Source organism: Mustelus asterias, unplaced genomic scaffold (assembly GCF_964213995.1).
Source record: "Mustelus asterias unplaced genomic scaffold, sMusAst1.hap1.1 HAP1_SCAFFOLD_106, whole genome shotgun sequence".
Lineage (NCBI taxonomy): Eukaryota > Metazoa > Chordata > Chondrichthyes > Carcharhiniformes > Triakidae > Mustelus > Mustelus asterias.
This window is the reverse complement of record NW_027590150.1, coordinates 667,613-694,476: the sequence shown is the minus strand read 5'-3', so window position 1 is coordinate 694,476 and position 26,864 is coordinate 667,613. Positions and strand designations below refer to the sequence as shown.

The 26,864-nt window shown below is 44.7% G+C and overlaps 4 protein-coding genes across 5 annotated transcripts in view; 3 read left to right on the top strand and 1 right to left on the bottom strand.

The window, feature by feature from the left end:
• LOC144484402 (uncharacterized) overlaps positions 1 to 26,864 on the top strand; it is a 529,373-nt gene that overhangs the window by 244,027 nt on the left and 258,482 nt on the right. The gene's annotated exons all lie outside the window — the stretch shown is intronic.
• The window catches only part of LOC144484412 (uncharacterized), a 59,471-nt gene that overhangs the window by 15,986 nt on the left and 16,621 nt on the right, over positions 1 to 26,864 (top strand). Inside the window, 2 exon segments of the mRNA XM_078202949.1 lie at positions 530 to 1,416; positions 23,979 to 24,419. Coding sequence (XP_078059075.1) covers positions 530 to 1,416; positions 23,979 to 24,419 — 1,328 coding nt within the window.
• On the bottom strand, positions 10,897 to 16,708 carry LOC144484392 (uncharacterized). Its single transcript, XM_078202912.1, has 3 exons — positions 16,613 to 16,708; positions 12,759 to 14,681; positions 10,897 to 11,297 (listed from the first exon to the last, which is right to left on the bottom strand). The coding sequence occupies exon 2, from the start codon at positions 14,370 to 14,372 to the stop codon at positions 13,098 to 13,100; it is 1,275 nt and encodes a 424-aa protein (XP_078059038.1). The 5' UTR covers positions 14,373 to 14,681; positions 16,613 to 16,708; the 3' UTR covers positions 10,897 to 11,297; positions 12,759 to 13,097.
• Positions 16,453 to 18,780, top strand: LOC144484405 (uncharacterized). 2 transcript variants are annotated; one of them, XM_078202937.1, is made up of 2 exons: positions 16,453 to 16,512; positions 17,775 to 18,780. In XM_078202937.1, exon 2 carries the CDS (start codon positions 17,875 to 17,877, stop codon positions 18,415 to 18,417), a length of 543 nt encoding a protein of 180 aa, XP_078059063.1. In that variant the 5' UTR covers positions 16,453 to 16,512; positions 17,775 to 17,874; the 3' UTR covers positions 18,418 to 18,780. The 2 variants fall into 2 exon arrangements, with proteins under 2 accessions (XP_078059063.1, XP_078059062.1); XM_078202936.1 differs by having other exon boundaries at positions 16,453 to 16,614.

Here is a 26,864-nt window from a genome sequence, read left to right as displayed (position 1 = left end):
AGCTGAGTTTTGGATGAATAATCTAGCAATAATACCACTCGGGCATTGCCTCCCAATGTGTGCGAATGAAATTTACAGATTTTGGGGAATGAGAGAGGAAAAAATGCTCCAGAGAAACTAGAATTGTCTGTTCTGAATTTCTATCCTGTACTAACGCTGATTACTTTTGTCAACTTCTTTTACAGGTGTTAGAAGTGGGGATTTAAGCCAGAAATCTCAAATCAAACGTCGCATCAGGATCTGAAAGATTCAGTTGATTCATTGCAAAGTGAACATCAGTGGCCTCTGAATCTAGATGGAGAAATAATTGTCTGCTCTATCAGCTTCAGCAGTTATTAACTATCAGTGTGATGAGAAAAGCATCAACACACACACTCTGAACTGAGTGTTCCAGTTTTAACCAGTTACACAGCTTGAAAAAACATTCCCATTTGGAGCCGGGTGTCCTGTGTGCAGAAACCTAATTTGATTGTTGAACATGGAGAGACACAAGGACACCTGCACCACGGAGAAACCATGGAAATGTGAGGACTGCGGAAAGAGATTCATAACCCCCTCAAAACTAGAAACTCATCGGCGCATTCACACTGGGGAGCGGCCGTTTACCTGCTCTGACTGTGGGCAGGGATTCACAAATTCATCTCACCTGCTGACACACCAGCGAATTCACACTAAGGAAAGGCCATTCACCTGCACTGCATGTGGGAAAGGTTTCAAACATTCATCCACCCTGAAGATACATCAGCGCGTTCACTCTGGGGAGAGGCCATTTGTTTGCTCTGAGTGTGGGAAGGGATTCACTCAGTTATCCAACCTGCAGACACACCAGCGAATTCACACTGGGGAGAGGCCATTCAGCTGCTCTGAGTGTGGGAAGAGATTCAATCAGTTCTCCGATCTGCTGACACACCAGCGAGCTCACACTGGGGAGAGGCCGTTTACCTGCTCTCAGTGTGGGAAGGGATTCACTCAGTCATCCAACCTGCAGACACACCAGCGAGTTCATACTGAGCAGAAACAATTCAGCTGCTCTCACTGCGCAAGAAGGTTCAGATGGTTATCCAACCTGATACGACACCGACAGGTTCACACCGAGGAGAGGTCATTCATCTGTTCTGACTGTGGGAAGGGATTCAAAAATTCAACCCATCTGCTGACACACCACCGAATTCACACTGAGGAGAGGCCGTTCATCTGCACAGTGTGTGCGAAGAAATTCAAAGATTCATCCACTCTGCAAAAACACCAGCGAGTTCACACTGGGGAGAGACCATTTCCCTGCTCTGATTGTGGGAAGCAGTTCCGAGATTTGTCCAACCTGAGAAGACACCAGCGAGTCCACACTGGGGAAAGACCATTCGCCTGCTCTGACTGTGGGAAAGAATTCACTCAGTTATCTACCCTGGTGAGACACCAGCGAGTTCATAATTGATGACAGTGGTTGGATTCTACTGTTATTGCTGCTGTTAATCACACCCAGGACAGAACCATGTTCACTCTGACTGTTTGTGAAGTGGGAGGATCGGAGGGTTTCTTTCTGCTGAACTGGCCGGTCTCACAACTTTGCTTCCAGTGGGCTGATGCTGTTTGAGCCTGGGAGAGCACATCTCCACTGAAACGATCCACAAAAGTTGATGAAGGACATTTATTTTATCCTGGGTAGTAAATAGTGTTTTTTCTATACTACAGGTAGATACATTTGTCTCTGTTCCATTGAGTCTACAGCACAGGGCCAGGCCAGTCGGCTCAATTGGTCTATGTCAGTATTTATGCTCCACATGAGCCTCCACCCACCCCTCTTCATCTCCCCCCATCAGCATATCCTTCTATTCCTCTCTCCCTCATGTATGTGTCTAGCTTCCCCTTCAATGTGTTCATGCTGTTCACCTCAACCACTCGCTGTGATAGTGAGTTCCACATTCTCACCACTCGCTGGGTAAAGAGGTTTCTCCTGAAATACCTATTGGATTATTGAACCCCTTCATAAGCTTAAAGAGTTGCATCAGGTCACCCTTCAGTCTTCTCTGTCCTCGAGAAAAACAGCCCTAGCCTTTCCTGAGGGTCAAAGGGTATGTTGCTGGTCTGGAGGATTTAAGGTACAAGAAGAGGTTGGACAAGTTCAGATTGTTTTCACTGGAAAGACGGATGCTGAGGAGTGACCTCCACAAAACTATGAGAAGCAAATGTAGGGTGGATTGTCAGAGGCTTTTCCCCAGAGGAGAAGGGTCGACTACAAGTGGGCACAAGGTGAGAGGTGATAAGGTTCGGGGAAACATGTGGGGAAAGTTTTCACATACATTTTGAAAAGGGATGAGGTCCTGAAGAGTGAATTTAGAGAGTTAGGCAGCAGACTAAAGTGCAGGACCTCAAAGGTAGTAATTTCTGGACTACTGTCGGTGCCACGTGTTAGTGAGAGTAGGAATAGGAAGATGAGGCTGATGAATGTGTGGCTTGAGAGCTGGTGCAGGTGGGCAGGGATTTAGATTTGTGGATCATTGGGATCTCTTCTGGGGAAGGGGTGACCTGTTCAAGAGGGACGGGTTACACCTGAACCTGGAGGGGGACTAACATCCTGGCGCGGAGATTTGCAAGAGCCACTCTGGAGGGTTTAAACTAGTTTGGCGGGGGGGGGGGGGGGGGGGGGGCTGCTGTGGGACCCAAAGCAATAGGAAGACAGAAGAGAAGGTTGAGGACAGAAGTTAAAGAGAGCACATTAAATAGTAAAGACAGTGTCAGTAATCCTAGTACTGGACAGGTCTGGCAAAAGCAGAGCAGAGAGCAAGGGAAGTCCAGATTAAACTGGACTTATTTCAATGCAAGAGGCCTGACAGGCAAGGCAGATGAACTCAGGACATGGATGGGTACATGGGACTGGGATATTATAGCTATTACTGAAACATGGCTGAGGGAGGGACAGGACTGGCAGCTCAATGTTTCAGGGTACAGATGCTAGAGGAAAGATAGAACAGGAGGTGAAAGAGGAGGGGGAGCTGCACTTTTGATGAGGGAAAACACCACAGCAGTATTGAGAGGGGATATATCCGAGGGTTCACCCACTGAGTCTGTATGGGGAGAATTGAGTAATAAGAAGGGGGAAATCACTTTGATAGGATTGTACTATAGGCCCCCAAATAGTCGGTGGGAAATTGAGGAGCAAATATGTAAGGAGATTACAGATAGCTCCAAAAAATAGGATGGTAATAGTCGGAGTTTTTAACTTTCCCAACATTGACTGGGACAGCCATTGTATTAGAGGGTTGGATGGAGAGAAATTTGTTGAGTGTATTCAGGAGGAATTTCTCATTCAGTATGTGGATGGTCTGACTAGAGAGGGGCAAAACTTGACCTCCTTTTGGGAAATAAGGAAGGGCAGGTGGCAGAAGTGTTAGTGAGGGATCACTTTGGGACCAGTGACCATTAGTTTTAAGATAGCTATAGAGAACGGTAGGTCAGGCCCAAAGGTTAAAATTCTAAATTGGGGCAAGGCCAATTTTGATGGTATCAGGCAGGAACTTTCAAAAGTTAATTGGGGGAGTCTGTGGGAAGGCAAAGGGACGTCTGGTAAGTGGCACTCTTTCAAAAGTGTGTTAACCAGTGTTCAGGATAAGCACATTCCTCTTAGAGTGAAGGGTAAGGCTGGTAGAAGTAGGGAACCCTGGATGACTTGGGATATTGAGGCCCTGGTCAAGAAGAAGGAGGAGGCACATGACATGCATAGGCAGCTGGGATCAAGTGGATCCCTTGAAGAGTATAGACGGTGTAGGAGTAGAGTTAAGAGAGAAATCAGGAAGGCAAAAAGGAGACATGAGATTGCTTGGGCAGATAAGACCATAAGACCATAAGACATAGGAGCGGAAGTAAGGCCATTCGGCCCATCGAGTCCACTCCACCAGATAAGGCAAAGGATAATCCAGAGATTCTACAAATGCAGAGTATAGAGAGTCGGGTCTTTAAAGGATCAACAAGGTCATCTATGTGCGGACCCACAAGAGGTGTGTGAGATCCTAAATGAATATTTCTCATCAGTATTTACTGTTGAGGCATGGATGTTGGGGAACTTGGGAAAATAAATAGTGATGTCTTGAGAAGTGTGCACATAACAGAGAAGGATGTGCTCGAAGTTTTAAAGCGCATCAAGGTAGATAAATCCCCGGGACCTGATGAAGTGTGTCCCAGGACGTTGTGGGAGGCTAGGGAGGAAATTGCGAGTCCCCTAGCAGAGATATTTGAATTGACATCCACAGGTGAGGTGCCTGAAGATTGGAGGGTGGCAAATGTTGTGCCTTTGTTTAGAAAGGGCTGCAGGAAAAAGCCTGGGAACTACAGGCTGGTGAGCCTCACATCTGTAGTGGGTACGCTGGTCGAAGGTATTCTGGGAGACAGGATGTACAGGCATTTAGAGAGGCAAGGACTGATCAGGGACAGTCAGCATGGCTTTGTGAGTGGAAAATCATGTCTCAGAAGTTTGATTGAGTTTTTTGAAGGGGTAACCAAGAAGGTAGATGAGGGCAGTGCAGTTGATGTTGTCTACATGGACTTTAGCAAGGCCTTTGACAAGGTACCGCATGATAGGTTGTTGCATAAGATTAAATCTCACGGGATCCAGGGTGAGGGAGCTAAATGGATACAAAATTGCTTGGTGACAGAAGACAGGGTGATTGTAGGTGGTTGTTTTTCAAACTGGAGCCTGTGACCAGCGGTGTGCCTCAGGAATCGGTGCTGGGTCCACTGTTATTTGTCATTTATATTAATGATTTGGATGAGAATTTAGGAGGCATGATTAGTAAGTTTGCAGATGACACCAAGGTGGGTGACGTAATTGATAGTGAAGAAGGTTAGCTCGGATTGTAATGGGTTCTTGATCAATTGAGCCAGTGGGCTGACGAATGGCAGCTGGAGTTTAATTTAGATAAGTGCGAGGTGATGCATTTTTGTAGATTGAACCAGGGCAGGACTTAGTTAATGGTGGGGCATCGGGGAGAGCTATAGAACAAAGAGATCTAGGGGTACATGTTCATAGCTCATTGAAAGTGGAGTCACAGATGGACAGGGTGGTGAAGAAGGCATTCGGCATGCTTGGTTTCATTGGTCAGAACATTGAATACAGGAGTTGGGACGTCTTGTTGAAGTTGCACAAGACATTGGTAAGGCCACACTTGTAATACCGTATACAGTTCTGGTCACCCTATTATAGAAAGGATATTACTAAGCTAGAAAGAATGCAGGAAAGATTTATTAGGATGTTCCCAGGACTTGATGGTTTGAGTTATAAGGAGAGGCTGGATAGACTGGGACTTTTTTCTCTGGAGCGTAGGAAGCTTACGGGTGATCTTATAGAAGTCTATAAAATAATGAGGGGCATAGATCAGCTAGATAGCCAATATCTTTTCCCAAAGGTAGGGAAGTCTAAAAATAGAGGCCATAGGTTTAAGGTGAGAGGGGAGAGATGAATTATTACTATTATTACTATTCCTTAATGGAGATGCGTATGTCCAAGAATGCAACTGATTCCGGAGAGTAGTCCATGGTGAGTCTGATGGTGGGATGGAACTTGTTGATGTCATCATATAGTTGTTTCAGTGATTGGTCACCATGAGTCCAAAGGAAGAAAATGTCATCGATGTATCTAGTGTATAGCATCGGTTGAAGGTTCATATCACACTATTTGTAATCCCCACAACCTGTCTGGACCTGCAGAGTTTCACTGGCTATCCTGTCTGGAGACAATACACATCTTTTTAGCCTGTCTTGATGCTCTCTCCACTCACATTGTTTGTATCTTAAAGACTTGATTAGCTGTAAGTATTCGCATTCCAACCATTATTCATGTAAATTGAGTCTGTGTCTTTATATGCCCTGTTTGTGAACAGAATTCCCACTCACATGAAGAAGGGGCTCCGAAAGCTTGTGTGGCTTTTGCTGCCTGTTGGAATTTAACCTGGTGTTGTTAAACCTCTTACGCTGTTGATGATATCCAGTAAGAAGTCTCACAACACCAGGTTAAAGTCCAACAGGTTTATTTGGTAGCAAATGGAGTGGAGAAGCTACGGCATCTCCTCCGGAGCCTTCAACATGTAATTGATGAAGACGAACATCTCGCCAAGGCCATCCCCACACCCCCACTTCTTGCCTTCAAACAACTGCGCAACCTCAAACAGACCATTGTCCTCAGCAAACTACCCAGCCTTCAGGAGAACAGTGACCACGACACCACACAACCCTGCCACAGCAACCTCTGCAAGACGTGCTGGATCATCGACACAGATGCCATCATCTCACGTGAGAACACCATCCACCAGGTACACGGTGCATACTCTTGCAACTCGGCCAACGTTGTCTACCTGATACGCTGCAGGAAAGGATGTCCCGAGGCATGGTACATTGGGGAAACCATGCAGACACTGCGACAAGGGATGAATGAACACCGCTCGAAAATCACGAGGCAAGACTGTTCTCTTCCTGTTGGGGAGCACTTCAGCAGTCACGGGCATTCAGCCTCTGATATTCGGGTAAGCGTTCTCCAAGGCGGCCTTCACGACACACAACGGCGCAGAGTCGCTGAGCAGAAACTGATAGCCAAGTTCCGCACACATGAGGACGGCCTCAACCGGGATATTGGGTTCATGTCACACTATTTGTAATCCCCACAGCCTGCCTGGACCTGCAGAGTCTCACTGGCTGTCTTGTCTGGAGACAATACACATCGTTTTAGCCTGTCTTGATGCTCTTTCCACTCACATTGTTTGTATCTTAAAGACTTGATTAGCTGTAAGTATTCGCATTCCAACCATTATTCATGTAAATTGAGTCTGTGTCTTTATATGCCCTGTTTGTGAACAGAATTCCCACTCACCTGAAGAAGGGGCTTGGGGCTCCGAAAGCTTGTGTGGCTTTTGCTACCAAATAAACCTGTTGGACTTTAACCTGGTGTTGTGAAACTTCTTACTGTGTTTACCCCAACGCTGGCATCTCCACATCATATCATCAACAGCAGCAGCTACATTAGAAACTATCCCTATCATTAAATGTGAGCCCATTCATGAATTGCGAGCTCAGGTGATTGAATTAATGAATTTTATCGAACACACATTAAAACATTTGGGCAGCACGGTAGCACATGGTTATCACTGCTGCTTCACAGCTCCAGGGACTTGGGTTTGATTCCCGGCTTGGGTCACTGTCTGTGTGGAGTTTGCACATTCTCCTCGTGTCTGCGTGGGTTTCCTCCAGGTGCTCCGGTTTCCTCCCACAGTCCAAAGATGTGCAGGTTAGGTTGATTGGCCATGCTAAGATTGCCCCTTAGTGTCCTGAGATGCGTAGACTCGAGGGATTAGCGGATGGATATGGGGGTAGGGCCTGGGTGGGATTATGGTCGGTGCAGACTCGATGGGCCGAATGGCCTCTTTCTGTACTGTAGGGATTCAGTTTACATTAAACAAGGCCATATCTCAGAGATTGCAGCCCTACGCCAGGTCTCTGCTGATTATGCACTTGGATCTTTCTAAATTTATATTAACTCGACATTTCTTTGTTTATTTTACACTAGATCATGTCTCTGTTTACATTAAGTAAACTCTGGCCAGCATTTTATGGCCCTACCACAGCCTGTCGTCCTCTGCAGAGGCGATCAACCATTTAAATCTCCATTTAGTTTAACGGGACAATAATGTGCTGCTGGACGCGAATGGCCGAAAAATCCTGGTTCCCATCTCTGACTATTTTAATCTGGGCCCTGTGTCAGTTATTATTATCTGTTATTATTACACCTGAGCCTTTTTGTACTACTCCAGACCCTGTCTGAGTTCACATTGTTCACAGCTCTGTCTCAGTTACTGTGCCAGCCGTGCCCCTATTTAAATTACTGCAGACCCTCCCTTTGTTAATACTGTTTCTGGACCATGTTCATATTTCAAAGCATGGAATCCCTACCGTGCAGAAAGAAGCCATTCAGCTGATCAAGCCTGCACCGACGATCCCGCACTGGCCCAAGCCCCATAACCCCACATATTTACCCTGCTAATGCCCCTGACACTAAGGGGCAATTTAGCACGGCCAATCAACCTAACCCACATATCTTTGGAGTGTGCGAGGAAACCGGAGCACCCGGAGGAAACCTAAGCAGATATGGGGAGAATGTGCAGACTCCGCACAGACAGTGACCCAAGCCAGGAATCAAGCCTAAATCTCTGGTGCTGTGAGACAGCAGTGCTAACCACTGCTACCGATATTTATGTTAAACCAGGTTGTGTCTCAGTTTATGTTACACTGGACAATTGCTCTATTCTACATTTAACTACCCTTATTAATAATTAGACAAAACATCTCTCTGTTTAGACCATAGGAGGCCCTGGTTTTATTACCACTCAAGATCAAGTCTCGGTTTATACTTCATGTTTACACTTCACATCTCTCTTAGTTACTGTTACATTAGATTCTGCATCGGCTTACATCAGACTGGATATTCTGTTAAAACTGCACCAGACACATCTCAGTTTTAACTTTACAATTGACCCTTTCTCACTGCTGCTGCATTCAATCATGTTTCTCACTGTAAGTAGGTCTGATTGGTTAGACCTGAATTTAACTTGATCATTTTTATATTGTACCTGCTGTAATAACTAACAAGGTCAAGGAAGTAATTTTGATACTAACATGTATCTAGGGGTACATGTTCATAGCTCCTCGCAAGTGGAGTCACAGGTGGATAGAGTGGTGAAGAAGGCATTCGGCATACTTGGTTTCATCAGAACATTGAATACAGGAGTTGGGACGTCTTGTTGAAGTTGTACAAGACATTGGTGAGGCCACACTTGGAATACTGTGTGCAGTTCTGGTCACCCTATTATAGAAAGGATATTATTAAACTAGAAAGAGTGCAGAAATGATTTACTACGATTCTACCGGGACTTGATGAATTGAGTTATAAGGAGAGGCTGGATAGACTGGGACTTTTTCCTCTGGAGGCTGAGGGGTGATCTTATCGAGGTCTATAAAATAATGAGGAACACAGATCAGCTAGATAGTAAATATCTTTTCCCAAAGGTAGGGGAGTCTAAAACTAGAGGGCATTGGTTTAAGGTGAGAGGGGAGAGATACAAAAGTGTCCAGAGGGGCAATTTTTTCACACAGAGGGTGGTGAGTGTCTGGAACAAGCTGCCAGAGGTAGTAGTAGAGGCGGGTACAATTTTGTCTTTTAAAAAACATTTAGATAGTTACATGGGTACGATGGGTATAGACGGATCTGGGCCAAATGTGGGCAATTGGGATTAGCTTAGGGGTTTTAAAAAAAAAGGTGGCATGGACAAGTTGGGCCGAAGGGCCTGTTTCCATGCTGTAAACCTCTCTGACTCTATGACTCAATGTGATGAAAGAGCTCATTGTATTTTCTGTATTAACCACATATATTAATCAAATTCTGAAGGGAGTAACCAGTCATGAAACAGATGATTGTACAATTGTTGAACCTTGATTAAGTTATAAATAATGAATCAATCATCATATTGGAAAGACTGGATTTTCATTTAAAACTCGTTAAGTTGAATTATTGCATGTCTCTCTGTTTGTGTGAGAAACAGTAATTTCAGACAAACGGTTCTAATAATGAAGGATCCCTGATAAAGGTCCCGAGGAATGGTACATTATAATGTTTAGTTTGATCCAGTGTCATAGAGTCATAGAGGTTTACAGCATGGAAACAGGCCCTTCGGCCCAACTTGTCCATGCCGACCTTTTCTTTTAAAACCCCTAAACTAATCCCAATTGCCCACATTTGGCCCATATCCCTTTATATCCATCGTACCCATGTAGCTTTCTAAATGCTTTTTAAAAGCTAAAATTGAACCCGCCTCTACTACTACCTCTGGCAGCTTGTTCCAGATACTCACCACCCTGTGTGTGAAAAAATTGCCCCTCTGGACACTTTAGCATTTCCCCTCTCTCACCTTAAATAGTGGATAGCGAAGTACTTGAAAGTCAAGAGATTTTAACTCTCTTGTATTCTTGTCTGATGTACTGAGGCTGGGTGGCTACCGTGCCTAAGAATTAATTGGATTAACCCGAGCAGCAGCTTGAGGTAATTATTCACTGAGGAAAAGGTTGACTCTGACACAGGGCGCTGGCCACTCAGGGGTGAAAAGCCAGGGCTCTGTAATGATTTGTTGCTGGCTGATTACTGAAGACACTCACTCGAGGCAAGAATCACATGTCCATCTCAGCAAGTGGGATTGTGTCTGAGACAGAGTCTTGAGAGGGGAGCACTGTGATGGATCAACACTTAGATAAAGTTGTAAAAATCATTGTCTGATTTGATTTGATTTATTATTGTCACGTGTATTAGCATACAGTGAAAAGTATTGTTTCTTGGGTGCTATACAGACAAAGAGTACCGTACATAGAGAAGGAGAGGATGCTGAATGTAGTGTTACAGTCATAAGAGTCAGAATAAAGTTTTAGAAGCATCGAACGAGTAGAAGATAGAATTAGAGGGTATGCTGGGCACAGCTTGCAAGAAGTCGCCTCACTCCAGCACCATCTTGGAAATTTTCCTGAATTGATATGCAAATCTCTTTCCTTTAATAATAATTTTAATGTTAATTTAATGGAAAATTTATTATTCAAAGAATCCTGTCCTGCCTTAATTAAGTCTTGTTTGAACAGACATTTTCTTTTCATGGGGTGTGGGTGTCACTGGCCAGACCAGTATTTTTATTGCCTGTTCCTAATTGCCCTTGAGGTGGTGGTGAGCTGCCCTTCCTGAACCGCTGCAGTCCCTGTGGTTTGAGGGACACTCGCAGTGCTGTTAGGGAAGGAATTTACTAAGTCATTCACAGATTGGGGCGGCTGAGGTTAGTTGTGTTACTGATAAGAAAATCAGAATACAATCAGATAACACAGGTGGGAAAGACAAAAAATCTATTCTGATGTGTTTTAATCAAGCTGATTTCACATTTATCCAGAATTATACACTGCAGCCCAGTTCGAGGAGTTATTAACATCAGCAGAAACAAACTCCAACTGTCAGAACTGAAATATAGAAAATTCACTGAACAGCAGGAGGCCATTCAACCCATCAGGTCTGTGCTGGCTGGAAAAGTACTGTCCAGTTTCACCCTACTTTCCAGCTCTTGATCTGTCCCTCTGTGTGTAACAGAATCTCAACTGCGTATCTGAGTTCCTGTTTAATGTGATGAGGGTTTCTGCCTCTCCCGTCCTTTCAGGCAGTGAGTTCCAGATCCCCGTGACTCTCCGGGTGAAATGATTCCTCCACGAACCCTCCTAATTCTTCAATCCTTTATTCACTAGATTTGAAAATTGAACAGATTGGAATTATATTAAAAAATCACCAACTGTCTTCAGCTTTCTGCCACACAGCTTGACTTGACATATACTTTTATAACTGATTAATCTGGTAACCAGAACAGAGCTCAGTACTCCAGCTTGCTCCAACTAGCATTTTATAAATATAAACAGACGATGCTGGGTAACCTCAGCAGGTCTGGCAGCATCTGTGGGGAGAAACAGAGTTAATCTTTTGGATCTAAATGATCCTTCGACAGAACGTTTTATGAAGCGTTTTATAAACATAGAAAATAGGTGCAGGAGTCGGCTATTCGGCCCTTCGAGCCTTCACCACCATTCAATATGATCATGGCAGATCATGCACTTTCAGTATCACAGTCCCACTTTCTCTCCATAGCCCTTGGTCCCTTTAGTCACATCCAACTCCCTCTTGAACATATTTAACAAACTGGCCCCAACAGCTTTCTGTGGTAGAGAATTCCACAGGTTCACAACAAGAAGTTCTTCCTCATCTCAGTCTAAGATTGTAACCCCTAGTTCTGGACTTCCCCAACATTGGGAACATGTTGGGACTGCATCGAGCCTGTCCAGTCCCATCAGGATTTTAAATGTTTCTATGAGATCCCCTCTCATTCTAAATTCCAGTGAGTAAAAGCCCAGTCGATCCAGTCTCTCTTCATATGTCAGTCCTGCCATTCCAGAAATCAGTCTGGTGAACCTTAGCTGGACTCCCTCAATAGCAAGAATGTCCTTCCTCAGACTAGGAGGAAAAATGCACACAATACTCAAGGTGTGGCTTCACCAAGGCCCTGTACAACTGAGAAAAACATCTTTACTCCTGTACTCAAATCCTCTCGCTATGAAGGCCAGCATGCCATTAGCTTTCCTCACCGCCTGCTGTACCTGCATGCCAACCTTCAGCAACTGTCCCACCATGACATCCAGGTCACGATGCACTTCCCCTTTTCCTAAACTGCCACCATTCAGATAATAATCTTTCTTCCTGTTTTTGCCACCAAAGTTGATAACCTCACATTTATCCACATTATATTGCATTTGCCAAGTATCTGCCCACTCAGCCTGTCCAAGCCCCCCTGTAGCCTCTCGGGATCCTCCTCACAGCACACACTGCCACCCAGCTTAGTGTCGGCTGAAAATTGGAGATATTGCATTCAATTCCTTCATCCAAATCATTAATGTATATTATGAACAGCTGGGGTTGCAGCACTGAACCTGCCGGACCCACTAGTCACTGCTTCCCACTCTGAAAAGGATCCACTTATTCCCACTCTCTGCTTCAGTTTGAGCAAAATCTCCCTCCTCTTATACACTAGGCTTGGGCCAAATGTCTTCTTGACCACCTGATTGAGAAACTGATCAGCCTTGATTGAATGGCAGAGCAGACTCAATGGGCTGAATGGCCTAATTCCGCTCCTACATCTTCTGGTCTTATGATCTACCTGTCCAGCCTCCTTCACAGATGCCTGGATGTTGACTCCAGGTTCTCTCTGATCCTCTATAATTCTCAGCATCATCCCTTTATTGTTCACTCCCTTGTCTTGTCTAATGTCCCAAATTCATTCTCTCTCACTGCTCCAGATCGAATTCCATGTGCCATTTTTCTGCCCATCTGACCAGCCCACTGATATCTTCCTGCAGTCCACGGCTTTCTTCTGGATTGTTAAACACAAACACAATTGTTGTTTCATCTGCAAACTGAATCATGAGCCTTACATTTAAGTCTAAGTCATTGAGATATACCACAAAACTGTGGAACCTCACTGGTAACCAGACACTATTCAGTCCTGGGTGTGATGAACAGCAGCAATAACAGCAGAATCCAACCCCTGCTGTCGCCTGTGAACTTGCTGGTGTTTCAGCAGGTTGTTTGACTGAGCGAATCCCTTCCCACACATGGAGCAGTTGAACGGCCTTTCCCCAGTGTGAACTCGCTGGTGTTTCAGCAGATTCTGTTTACTTTTAAATCTCTTCTCACAATCAGAACATTCAAAAGGTCTCTGATCAGTGTGAACAAGTTGGTGTGTAGTCAGGTGGGATGACTGAGTGAATCTCTTGCTGCACCGGAGGCAAGTGTAAGGTCTCTCTCCAGTGTGAACTCGCCGGTGTATCAGAAGGTCAGATGTATCAATGAATTCCTGACAACACACAGGGCAGGTGAACGGCCTCTCCCCAGTGTGAACTCGATAGTGTCTCAGAAGGTGGGCTAATCGAGTGAATCCCTTCCCACAGAGAGAGCAGATGAACGGCCTCTCCCCAGTGTGAGTGTTTTGGTGTTTCAGAAGATCCTTTTTGCTTTTAAATGTTTTCTCACATTTAGAACAATTGAAAGGTCTCTGATCAGTGTGAACAAATCGGTGTTTCAGGATCTGGGATGAACAAGTGAATCCCTTCCCACACACGGAGCAGATGAACGGCCTCTCCCCAGTGTGAGTGCGTTGATGAATCAGTAAATCCTTTTTACTTTTAAAGTTCTTCTCACAGTCAGAACATTTAAATGGTCTCTGATCAGTGTGAACACTTTGGTGTGTCAGGAGGTGGGATGACTGAGTGAATCCCTTCCCACACACGGAGCAGATGAATGGCCTCTCCCCAGTGTGAGTGCGTTGGTGAATCAATAAATCCGTTTTACTTTTAAAACTCTTCCCACAGTCACAACATTTAAACGGTCTCTGATCAGAGTGAACTTGGTAGTGAGTCTGGAGGTTTGATAAAGCATTAAATCCCTTCCCACATTGAAGACAAGTAAATGGCCTCTCACCGGTATGGACATGCTGGTGTGTGTAGAGGCTGGATGACTGAGTGAAACCCTTCCCACACACGGGACAGGTGAACGGTCTCTCCCCAGTGTGAATACGTCGATGAGTTTCCAATTCAGACGGGTAATTAAATCCCGTCCCACAGTCTCCACATTTCCATGGTTTCTCCATGGTTAACGACAGGTTATTGGGCGTAGGTGGGGTGAGATTTGAAGTCACTATCAGATCAGCCATGATGTTATTAAATGACAGAGCAGGCTGGTGGGGCCGAATGGCCTGTTGCTGTTCCTTGTTCATATGGTAATCAGTTGAAGCCTGATCCACAAATACAACACGAGTAAGGTGTCTCCTGATGTAAATGTGCAGTTTCTTTTCATGCTGTGTGACTGGTTAAAGCTCTGTTCCAGAAAACTGCGGAAAATCGCTTAGATGTGTGTCTCGGTTCTTTTCCAGTCACACTGATATTTGAATCATTTCCCAAAGACAAAACAGACAACATTTCTCCTTCCACATTCATAGGCTGATGATGATCAGCTCCTGATGAATCAAGTGACTCTGACCAATCTTGACATGATATTCAGTTTGAATTTCCAATCTGCAAATATTCTGCGAAAGGAGTTTAAATTGAATTACTTCAAACTTATCAGACACAAACAGTCCATTTGGTCCAACTAACCTGCTGTTGTTTATACTCGACACACATCTCCTCCTATCCCATCATGGGCGGCACAATGGTTAGCACTGCTGCCTCACATGCCAGGGACCTGGGATTGATTCCAGCCTCAGGTGACTGTCTGTGTGGAGTTTGCACATTCTCCCCGTGTCTGTGTGGATTTCCTTTGGGTGCTCCGGTTTGCCCCCTCAGTCCAAATATGTGCAGGTTAGGTTGATTGTCCATGCTAAATTGTCCCTTACTGTCAGGGGGACTACCAGGTTAAATAAGTGGGGTTATGAGTATAGGGTCAGGGTGGGATTGTGGTTGTGCAGACTCAATGGGCCAAATGGCCTCCTACATTGTAGGAACACTATAAATTCTACCTACCACATCTCAATCTTTCAGCTGATCTTTCTATTCCTTTTTCTCTGATGTGTTTGTCATGAATTTCTTCAGCCAGAGGATGGTGAATCTGTGAAATTCAGTGCCATAGAAGACTGTGGCGGCAAGGTCATTGAGTACATTTCAAAGAGATAAAAAGGTTCTTGATTGGTAAAGGGATCAAAGGTTACAGAGAAAGAGCAGGAGAATGGGGTTGATAAACTTATCAGCCATGATTGAATAGTGGAGCAGACACAATGGGCCAAATAGCTGAATCCTATATTTTATGGTCTTATGTTTTCCTTCTGACAACAGCTCAATAATTTCCTCAACTGCTTCCTGTATTAATGAATTTCACATTCTCAACCTGTGAGTAAAGAAATTTATCCTCAGCTTCATCTTGGATTGATTAGTAACTATCATGTATTTATCACTCTTTGCTTATTGATGGTCGCTAATTTTGAACTCTCTCAAATGGAAGTATTTTCTCCACATCTCCCCTGTCCAAGCATCTGATAATTTTAAAAGACTATCGGGTCACTGCGTAATCCCTTATTTTCTAAAGAAAAATGGTTCAACCCCTTCAATCTCTGTTTACAAAACCCATTGCTGTCAATGCACGATAGAAATCACAAAGTGACATTTGTCTTGGTTTGAGTTTCCTGTGTGTAAATCCTCATCTGTAAAAGCAGTTTCAAAAATCCATCACTGTCAGTCCAGGATAGAAATTCTGAACAGACAATTCTAGTTTCTCTGGAACATTTTTTTTTCTTGTTCCCTCAAATCTGTAAATCCCCGTCCCACACACTCTCCCTCCTCCTCACCATCTGCACCATTTCTTTCCTCCACTCCCAGTTTTCTCCCTCCCTCTCCTCTGTCTGGGTTCAGTTCTCCAGCTCCTGTCTGCAGACTGACAAAACCAATGGGTCTTACTGGGGATGTTGGGGCCTCCAGCGGGTGTTTGTGAATCCTCCCCGCCCACCTCCCAGGGTTTCCTTCCTTCCCAGAGATCAGAGTCCTCATTGATTTGAGGCCAAAGTGTAACCTCTTATTTATTGTCCCCCTCCCCCATCCTCTGATGTGAACCATCCTCCAGTGGCTGAGCCAGGATGGGGCCGTTAACCTGGGCCTGTTCCCGGGAGGGAGGGAGGGAGAAGCCCCGCAGCTGCAAACCAGGGAGCTGACAATGATTCTGAAGGGTTTGTTTCGCTCACAATGCCCAGGGACTGATTGACAGCAGCTCCGGACCAATAGGAAGAGGGGGCGGGGCTAAAGGACGGAGCGGAAGCAGCTGGTCCTCCAATCAGTTATTGAGGGGCGGGGCTGGGGTATAAATGAAGCATGCGCAGTGTGATTAATGGCGGTGGAGCCGAATCTTGCTCAGATCCACAATGAGAAAAGGTGGGAATGGCGAGGCAGAGGGAGCGATGGATCAGGGGGGCGGTTTGCGAGACTTCGTAAAGACGTTACATAAACCGCGAATCCTTGAAAAAGAACCTACCGGTAATTGGGATGGTCCCCGGCCCTTTGCACAGAGCAGGGCCGTAACTTTCTCTCAGTTACAGACCCGGGTTAACCGCCGCCATCTTTTTCGGGTGGTCGCAGCAAGACGCATGCGCAGCTGTCATCTTTAGCGGGGGCACTCGCAATAGGGCGCATGCGCAGATGCCATTTTTGTTGGGGGCAATAATTTTGAAATTTCTCCAGTGACAGAACGTGGACAACTTGCCCATCAAACTGCTTCACTCTTTCACTTCCAATTTCTCACTGATGCAGCACAACAACTGTGCCACCCCCTCAACCATGGTTATATAACATCATGGTTCTGAACAACCTGGTTATTTATTAGTGTCACAAGTAGGCTTACATTAACACTGCAATGAAGTTAATGTGAGAATTCCGGCGCCTGTACGGATACACTGAGGGAGAATTCAGCATGGCCAATGCACCTTACCAACATGTCTTTCAGATTGTGCGAGGAAACTGGAGCACCCGGAAGTAACCCACACAGACACGGGGAGAATGTGCAAACTCTGCACAGACAGGCACCCAAGCCAGGAATCGAACCCAGGTCCCTGGCGCTGTGAGGCAGCAGTGCTAACCACTGTGCCAGCCACACAGTTGGCCGAGAGAGTGACGGTGTCAGTAGTTAGAGAATGAAGTTTGGAGTGGGAACTGGAAAGTATGGCTTCAGTCTTCTCAATATTTAAATGAGAGAAAATTTCTGATGTTCCAGTATTGGATGTCAGACAAGTCAGGACGATGTGTGAGTTGGAGGGGAACTTAGAGGTAATGGTCTTAACATATGCTGAATACTCTGGCCGTTGTCGGTGGTGGAGGTTGAGGGTTAAGGTGATTCTGTCAGAGTTCTGATCAAGCTGCAAATACAGAAAAATCCCTCTTCTTCATCCTCTGCTTCTTCTAACCTCTCTCTCCCTCTCATTCCCTTCCATAGATACTGGATCGTGTATCGGTCCAGACTGGGTGGCAGGTTCCCTTTCCTGAAGGATATAATGAACCAATTGTTAAATTTATGACAATCCAGCAGTTTTCATGGTCACTCTTTCCTGGTGCCGGCCCCATAAATTAACAGATTCATTCAGCTCCATTTCACAACCTACTTTTGTGTTTTTGTGGCTTCACTCTCACTTTTTCTGTTTCAGAAGGGGTGAATTTGCAATCAGAAAGCTCAAACCAAACATCAGGTCAGGATCTGATGGATCACCCAATTTATCGTAACCGGAACATCATTGGATTTTGAACATGGAAGGAAAAAGCACCATTCACAGTGGGAAGAAATCGTACACATGTTCTGTGTGTGCGCGAGACTTCAGCCAATCATCCGGCCTGTCAAGACACAAATGCAGTCACAACAGGGAGAAGCCGTGGAAATGTGGGGACTGTGGAAAGAGATTCAATTACCCATCACAGCTGGAAATTCATCAGCGTGGTCACACAGGGCAGAGGCCATTCACCTGTTGTGTGTGTGGGAAGGGATTCATTAATTCATCTAACCTGATGACACACCAAAGTGTTCACAGTGAGGACAGACCTTTTAAATGTCTGGACTGCGGGAAGTGTTATAAAAATTGTCAGGAACTAATGTACCATCAACGTGTTCACACTGATGAGAGACCATTCAGGTGCTCTCAATGTGGGACTGGGTTCAGACAATCATCTCATCTCACTGTACACCAGCGCACTCACACTGGGGAGAGGCCATTCACCTGCTCTGAGTGTGGGAAGAGATTCACTCAGTCATCCCAGCTGCTGAAACACCAGCGAGCATACGAACATAAAAATTAGGAGCAGAAGTAGGTCATTCGGCCCCTCGAGCCTGCTCCACCATTCAGTAAGCTCATGGCTGATCTGATTGTAACCTCAACTCTACATTCCTGCCTACATCCCATAACCTTTCACCCTCTTGTTAGTCAGGAATCTATCTAGCTTTGTCTTAAAAATATTCAAAGACTCTGCTTCCACTGCAGAGGAAGAGAATGGCTTTTAACATTTTCCCTGTGACAAATGTTCGGCTAACTGGCCTGAACTTTCCCACTTTCTCTCTTCCTTTTTGAATAATAAAACATTTGCCATTTTTCCCTGAATCGCTGAAATTTTGTAAAATTAAAATGACTGCATCAATGATCTCAGTAGCCTCTTCTTTCAAGACCTTAGGGAGAAGTCCATTCGGACCAGAGAACCTGTCAGCGCACACACCCAACAATGTGCTCAATACCACTGTTCGTAATTTTCCTGATTTGCACCATCTCTTCCATTTCCTGATTTACAACTATCTCTGGGAGGTTACTTGTGCTGTCTATAGCAAAGACAGGTGCAAAATATCTGTTTAGTTCATCCACCATAGCCCTACTTTCCACAACCAATTCTCCAGATCACTTTCTATGGGACCAATGCTCACTTTGTTAACTTTTCTTATTAAATATCTATACAAATTCCCTGACAGCCAAGGGCTCGGATGGAGAACAATTTGTTAGATTGTCCTAGAGGCCTTTTTGATACAGTGTGTTGACAATCCAACCCGGAGGGGGCTATACTCGACTTGGTATTGGGGAATGAGCTGGGCCAGGTGATCAATGTTTCAGTGGGGGAGCATTTTGGGTTTAGCAACCATAATTCCATAAGATTTCAGATAGTCGTGGATAAGAACAAGAGTTGCCCTCGGGTGAGGGTGCTTAATTAGGCACGGGCCAATTACATCCAAATTAGACAGGAACTGGGGAATGTGGACTGGGAGCAGCTATTTGAAGGTAAATCCATGTCTGGCATGTGGAAGGCTTTTAAAGGCCGGTTGATTGAAGTGCAGGACAGGCATGTTCTCGCAAAAAATGAAGATAGAAATGGCAGGATTCAGGAACCATGGATGACAAGGAAAATTGTAATTTCAGTCAAAAGGATAAAAGAAGCATATGACAGGCCTCGTCTAAAAATGAATGAAGCGCTTGAGGAGCACATTGAAAGTAGGAAGGAACTTAACCGTGGAATTAGGAGGGCTAAAAGGGGCCATGAAATGTCTTTAGTAAACAGGGTCAAGGAGAACCCCAAAGCTTTTTATGCGCATATTAGGAGCAAGAGGGTAGCAAGAGGAAGAGTAGGCCCACTCAAGGACAATGGAGGGAAGTTTTCCGTGGAGCCATAGGAAGTGGGTGAGAACCTTAATGAGTACTTTGTATCGGTATTGATCAAGGAGAAGGACATAATGGATGTTGAGTTCAGGGATAGGTGTGTGAACGCTCTAGTGAATGTAAATATATCGAAGGAAGAATTGTTGAGTATCCTAAATTGTGTTAAGGTAGACAAGTCCCCAGGGCCAGGTGGGATCTATCCCAGGTTGCTGCAGGAGACAAGGGAAGAAATAGCCGGGGCCTTAACAGATATCTTCACGTCCTCTTTGACCACAGGTGAGGTTCCAGAGGACTGGAGAATAGCCAATGTTGTTCCCTTGTTTGAGAAAGGAAGCAGGGATAATCCAGGAATTTATAGGCTGGTGAGCTTTATGTCAGTGGTGGAGAAGCTTTTGGAGAAGATACTGAGGGACAGGATATATGCACATTTGGAAGAAAATGGACGAGTTAGTTACAAGCAGCAGGGTTTTGTATGGGGAAGGTCATGTCTCACTAATTTGATTGAATTTTTTGAAGAGGTGACAAAGATAATTGATGAGGGAAGGGCTGTGGACGTAGTTTACTATGGTGTTTGACAAGGTCCCACATGGCAGACAGGTACATAAACTAAAAATCACATGATTCAGGGTGGGCTGGCTAGATGGATACTAGATGGATGGTGTTCTGCAGGGATCTGTACTGGGACCTCTGTTAGTATATATATAAATGATCTGGAGGAAAATGTGAGGGATTAGTAAATTTGCAGATGACACAAAGACTGTTGGAGTTGCTGATAGTGCCAGGGATTGTCAGAGGATACAACAGAATTTAGATAAATTGGAGACTTGAGCACAGAAATGGCAGATGGAGTTTCATCCATACGAACACGAGGCGATGTATTTTGGAGGATCAAATTAGATGTGAATTATATTGTAAATAGTAGAACCCTTAGGAACATTAAGATACAAAGGGATCTGGGCATGCAGGTTCACAGTTCCCTAAAATTGGCAACACAGATTGCCAAAGTGATTAAAAAAGCAGAAGTCATGCTTGCCTTCATCAGCCGGGGCATTGAGTACAAGAGTTGGGAAATCATGTTGCAGCTATATAAAACCTTGGTTAGGCTGCATTGAAATGAATCATAGAATCATAGAAACCCTACAGTACAGAAAGAGGCCATTCGGCCCATCGAGGCTGCACCTACCACAATCCCACCCAAGCCCTACCCCCATATCCTGACATATTTTACCCACTAATCCCTCTAACCTATGCATCTCAGGACACTAAGGGGCAATTTTAGCATGGCCAATCAACCTAACCCGCACATCTTTGGACTGTGGGAGGAAACCGGAGCACCCGGAGGAAACCCACGCAGACACGAGGAGAATGTGCAAACTCCACACAGACAGTGACCCAAGCTGGGAATCGAACCCAGGTCCCTGGAGCTGTGAAGCAGCAGTGCTAACCACTGTGCTACCGTGCCGCATTTGGACTATCAGGTCTCCCCTCATCCTACATCTTTCCAGTTGAAAACAAGACTAGTTTATTCAATCTCTCCTCATGGTCCACACCTCGAGACCAGGCAACATCCGGGTGAACCTTCTCTGCACTCTCTCCAAAGCTTCCATGTCTTTCTGGTAGTGTGGTGACCAGAACTGCATGCAATACCTCAAATGCGCCTAACCAAGGTTTTACTCACACATGTTGGCCAGAGAAGGACGTTTGAGTCTGAAACAAAAGCTGTGCTGTTTCAAATCAAACTGCGGGACTTGGAAGAAAATGATGGGAAGAGATTTTGCAAAGTCCCCTCCCCCACTCCCTCAGCTGGCAGCCCAGCACGCAGGCGCAGAGAGCGCTGCTGAGCCGAGCTGTCCGGAGCAGGCGCAGAGAGCGCTGCTGAGCCGAGCTGTCCGGAGCAGGCGCAGAGAGTGCTGCTGAGCCGAGCTGTCCGGAGCAGGCGCAGAGAGCGCTGCTGAGCCGAGCTGTCCGGCGCAGGCGCAGTGCGGCTGCCGCCAGCGGTCGCTCTCGGGTCTCTTTTTGGAGCAGCAGCCGCCGTGGAGAGAGGGGGGAGGGGGAGATCACCGAGCGGCTTCTCGCTCTGGCCGGAGCCGCCAGCCGGTTGCCTGGAAACCTTGGCTCGAGGAGGTGCAGGAGGAGGGGAACAATGGGCGGGAGCGGGGCCCGCGTTTGCGGGCCGGGCCTGCGCACTGGAAAACCATGACGTCACCGCGAAGCAGACTGATTCCTATTGGCTGATTCAGGGGGGCTCCTTTGTGACGTCACATGCGGAAGTTGTCCAATGAGCTTCAGAGTGAAGCTTCCGCCTCTGGACAACATCTGGGAGGAAATCAATGTTTCCCCCTTTCCATTTCTTTCCTCATTCTGGGGGAAATTGGGGACTTGCAGCAACTGAAGGGAAAGGAAGTGAATCAAGGGAGGCTGTAGACTCTGGAAAGGAAACAGACGAACATCGGAATTAGGAGCAGGACAAGGTCCAGGTATCTTTTCCTTTTTCTCTCAAAGATATCCTTTAGCTCTCTCAGTTTGACACATTTATTTGTCTGGTTAATAGGATGGCCTCCTACCTAATGCTCACAATTAAAACGTTTTCCCAAGAGATGGATGACGTTTAAAGGAACAGTAAATCAAATGAGGACAGAGATAGTGTGGTCATATGGCACATACAAAATCATTTATGATTCTCTGAAGTTCATTATAATTATTTCTTGTCTTGAAATATATAGCAGCGTTGCTATGTTTTATATTTCAAGCCATAGAGTCACTGTGGCACAAAATGAATCTATTTGGCAACTCAAGTCCATACCAACTCTCTGTACAGAAAATCAGTCAATTCCATACCCCTCAATATCCCCATTTCCCTGAAAGTTTATTTCCTTCAAGTGTCCATCAAATTTCATTTTGAAATCGCTGATTATCTCCAGTTGCACCACTCTCACCAGCAGCAAGTTCCAGGGCCTAAAAAAAGTTCTTCCTCACTGATCCCTATCTTGCCAATCACATAACAGAGTGCTGTATATTACACACATTTATTATCCATTAAATATGCAAATATATAAAATATATATGGGCCATATATATGGGCCATCATATCTGTACCCGACTCGCCAAATGAGCATTTTGACTGAGTGCCATTCTCCTGTGTTTTTTCTCTCTCTCTGGGAAATACAGAGAGTTGTGGTAAATTGAATTAGTGCCACGAATTCTAAGGGAGAAATTGCTGGTGATTTTGTTGAGACTGGTTTTATTGAAGTAAAAGTATCCCATCTATTCAAATACTATTTGTCTGTCAATGCCTGATTCATTTATGTTGCTTTTATTTTGATTTTTACAATGAAACATTTTAAAAAGTGAAACCTCACTCATTTTATCCTTGGAATTGTCAGGAATGTGTTTATTATAAGGTTATCAGTTGGCTTGGGACGTAACAACAGAGATATATCCAGTGTTGTTTTATAGTACGTATTAGGTATAATATTTATATTTCAGTAAAATAATGTATTTATTATTTCCATTCTTGTAATCTAGTACTGCAGCTATGTTATACATTTCCAATCATGGACTCTACACTTCAGAAGGAACTTGAGTCCATGTCAACTTTCTGCAGAGTGATCCACTCAGCCCCATTCCCCTCTATATCTCCATTAGTGCAGCATGTTCATTTCCTTTGTGTGCCGATCCAATCTCATTTTGAAACCATTTGTTTACTGTTCCACCATCCTCATAGACATTGAGTTGCATAGAAACATAGAAAATAGGATCAGGAGTAGGCCATTTGGCCCTTCAAGCCTGCTCTTCTATTCATTATGATAATAGCCCAAACCCCCATATCCTTTGATCCCTTTTGCCTTTTAACTTTATGTCTCTTTCCATAGATAAGATAATGTTTGCCAGTTGCATGAGGAGAAAATGAGTTTTTTTCTGTTCTAAATCAATTTCACAACCTTTTAGGAGAGGAAGATTTGCAGTTGGTAAACAGAAATCAAACATGATCTCAGACCTGATTGAGTCGACCAATTTATTGTAACCTGAATATCATTGTATTTTGAATATAGAAGGAAAAAGCACCATTCACAGTGGAGAGAAACTGTGTTCTGTTTGTGGACAAGACTTCACCCAATCATCTGGCCTTTCAGGACATAATTGCAGTCACAACAGGGAGATGGCTTGGAAATGTGAGGATTGTGGGAAGGGATTTGATTACCCATCCCACCTGGAAACTCATCGACGCATTCACACCGGGGAGAGACCGTTCACCTGCTCTCAATGTGGGAAGGGATTCACTACCTCATCCCATCTGCTGAAACACCAGCGAATTCACACAGGGGAGAGACCGTTCACATGTTCTGTGTGTAGGAAGGAATTCAATCAGTCATCCAACCTAGTGATACACGAGCGAATTCATACTGACGAAAGGCCATTCGCCTGCTCTCAGTGTGGGAAGGGATTTACTCAGTCATCCACGCTGCTAAATCATCAACGAGTTCACACTGGGGAGAGGCCGTTCACCTGCTCCCAGTGTGGGAAGGGTTTCACTACCTCAGCCATGCTGCTGAAACACCAGCGAATTCATACTGGGGAGAGGCCGTTCACCTGCTCTGTGTGTGGAAAGGGATTCATTACCTCATGCACGATGCTAAATCACCAGCGAACTCACACTGGAGAGAGGCCATTCACTTGCTCCCAGTGTGGGAAGGGATACATTACTTCATCCAGGCTGCGAAAACACCAGCAAATTCACAAGTAACTATTGTGATTGGATTTTGCTGTTAATCATATTCAGACTTAACCATGTTTGTTTGTGTCTGTTTCTGCTGAATTGAAAAATAACTCCAGCTCTGTTATAGGTGTTAATATAATTGGCTTAGAAGGGGAGGATTTGGGGTCAGGAAACTCACACAGAATATCAGGATTGGATGGAGCTGCACAATTTATCGTAACCTTAACAGCAGAGAATTTTGAACATGGAAGGAAACAGCACCATTCACATCCACAGTCACATTAGGGAGAAACCGTGTAAATGTGGAGACTGTGAGGAGAAATTCAGTTCCCCGTCAGAGGATTCTGAGTGTCCTGGTTCATGAGTCACAAAAGGCTAGTAGAAGGGTACAGCAAGTAATTGGGAAAGTTAACATAATGTTATTGTTTATTGTGAGGGGAATTGAATACAAAACAGAGGTTATGCTTCTGCTTTACAGAACACTGGCGATTTGGAATATGATTAAAGTATTTGTCTCCTTATTTAAAGAAGAATGTAAATGTGTTAGAAGCAGTTCAGAGAAGGTCTACTAGACTATACCAGAAATGGGAGGTTCTCTTATGAGGAAAGACTGAGTAGCCTGAGCTTGTATCTGCTGGAGCTTAAAAGAGTAAGAGGCAATTTGATTCAAATCTTTTTCAGTTCCTGAGGTATTTTGACAGGATCGATTTAAAGAGGATGATTTCTCATGTGAGCGAATCTAATTCTTATTATTGAATACATTATTGAAAAATAAAATGTTGCTCAGTTGACACAAAGATGAGAAATAAATGTTTTCTCTTAGAGGGCAGCGAGTCTCTGGGTCTTCCTCAAAAAGCATTGGAAGCAGTGTCTTTAAATATTTTGAAGGCAGAGCTGGATAGATTCTTGATTAACAAGGGGTAAAAGGAATGTGGATTTGAGGTTACAATCAGATCAACCATGGTCTTATTGAGTGGTGGAACAGGCTAGAGGGGCCGAGTGGCCTACTCCTGCTCCTAATTTGTATGTTGATATTTGTGTGGAAAGTTATCACAGTATTGCTGTTTATAAACAAAGCATAGTTATAAATGTTAAGTTATACATTGTTAAGTAAAATAAATTCAGTTTGTGTTCGACATGAAGAGTGTTGAGCTTTTTTAATATCTCAAACACAATTTGGATCCTTTGAAGGTCTCTCTTTCCCCTGTCTCCTCCATCTTCACCTCCAGTGTGAGGAGCTCATGGAGCTTCTTTGTCATTAAGATTTAGACAATGTAATCAGCTGCCTCTACTGCTTCCCTCCCTTCCCCTAGCCCACCGAGCCAAACTCTCTCTCATGACCCCCCTTTGCTGTAGCCCTGAATTTGATCCTTTGTTTCAATTCTCTCCTATCTCTCCTTGTATCCTCTCAGAGTATATCTTTCCAGCAATCCCACCTCCTCCCTCGACCTTATTCCCACTAAACTGCTCCTCACCCAGCTTCCCTATTTTCACTGATATCGTTCATGGTTCTCTCCCTTCAGGTATTCCTATGTCCTTCAGTTCTGCCATCATCACCAGCACCCTCCCCCAATGAAACCAACCCTTAACTCCCAATATCCTTGTAAACTCTCGCCCCAATCTCTAATCGTCTTTTCCCCTGTAACGTCCTTGTCACCTCCCAAATCCTGTAACTCCATGTTTCAACCCTCCAATCGGATTTCTGTCTCTGCGCCAGTGCAGACACAGCTCTCTCTCTCACTGTCCTGCTCATTCTGTCTGCAATCAGCCCAATTCACCGATGCCTGTAAACAACTCTCTCAGTTATTTTACTTTAAACAAGACTTTTAACCACTGGATAAGACGTTCTCCCCATGTCTGCGTGGGTTTCCTCCGGGTGCTCTGGTTTCCTCACACTCCAAAGATGTGTGGGTTAGCTTGATTGGCTGTTCTAAATTGACCTTGAGTGTCAGGGGGATTAGCAGGGTAAATGGGTTATGAGGTTAGGCCTGGGTGGGATTGTTGTTGGTGCAGGTTCCATGGGCCGAATGGCCTCCTTCAGCACTGTAGGGATTCTATGACAGGAATCTCAGATAATCAATTGAAGGAAGCTTATTTAAAAGAAAAATACTTGTCAATATAGAATGGAAAAATATACTTAACAGAACAGACTTTTATAATTTATGTTGGTTGATCAGGCTGAAGATGTGTAATTCCTCGTTTCCATTTTTAACAACAGTCCTGATGAGATTCTTGTTTTGTTGACTTCCAGAAACATAGAAAATAGGAGCAGGAATAGGTCATGTGGCCCTTCGATCCTGTTCTGCTGTTCAATATGATCATGACTGATCCCCTATCTCAACACCATTCTCCACTGATCCCCCCAAACTCCTTGAGGCTTTTAGAGTCTGAAT

Coding starts and splice junctions, on each gene's coding strand:
- LOC144484392 (XM_078202912.1), bottom strand. CDS start 14,372: ATGAACAAGGAACAGCAACAGGCCATTCGGCCCCACCAGCCTGCTCTG.
- LOC144484405 (XM_078202937.1), top strand. CDS start 17,875: ATGGAAGGAAAAAGCACCATTCACAGTGGGAAGAAATCGTACACATGT.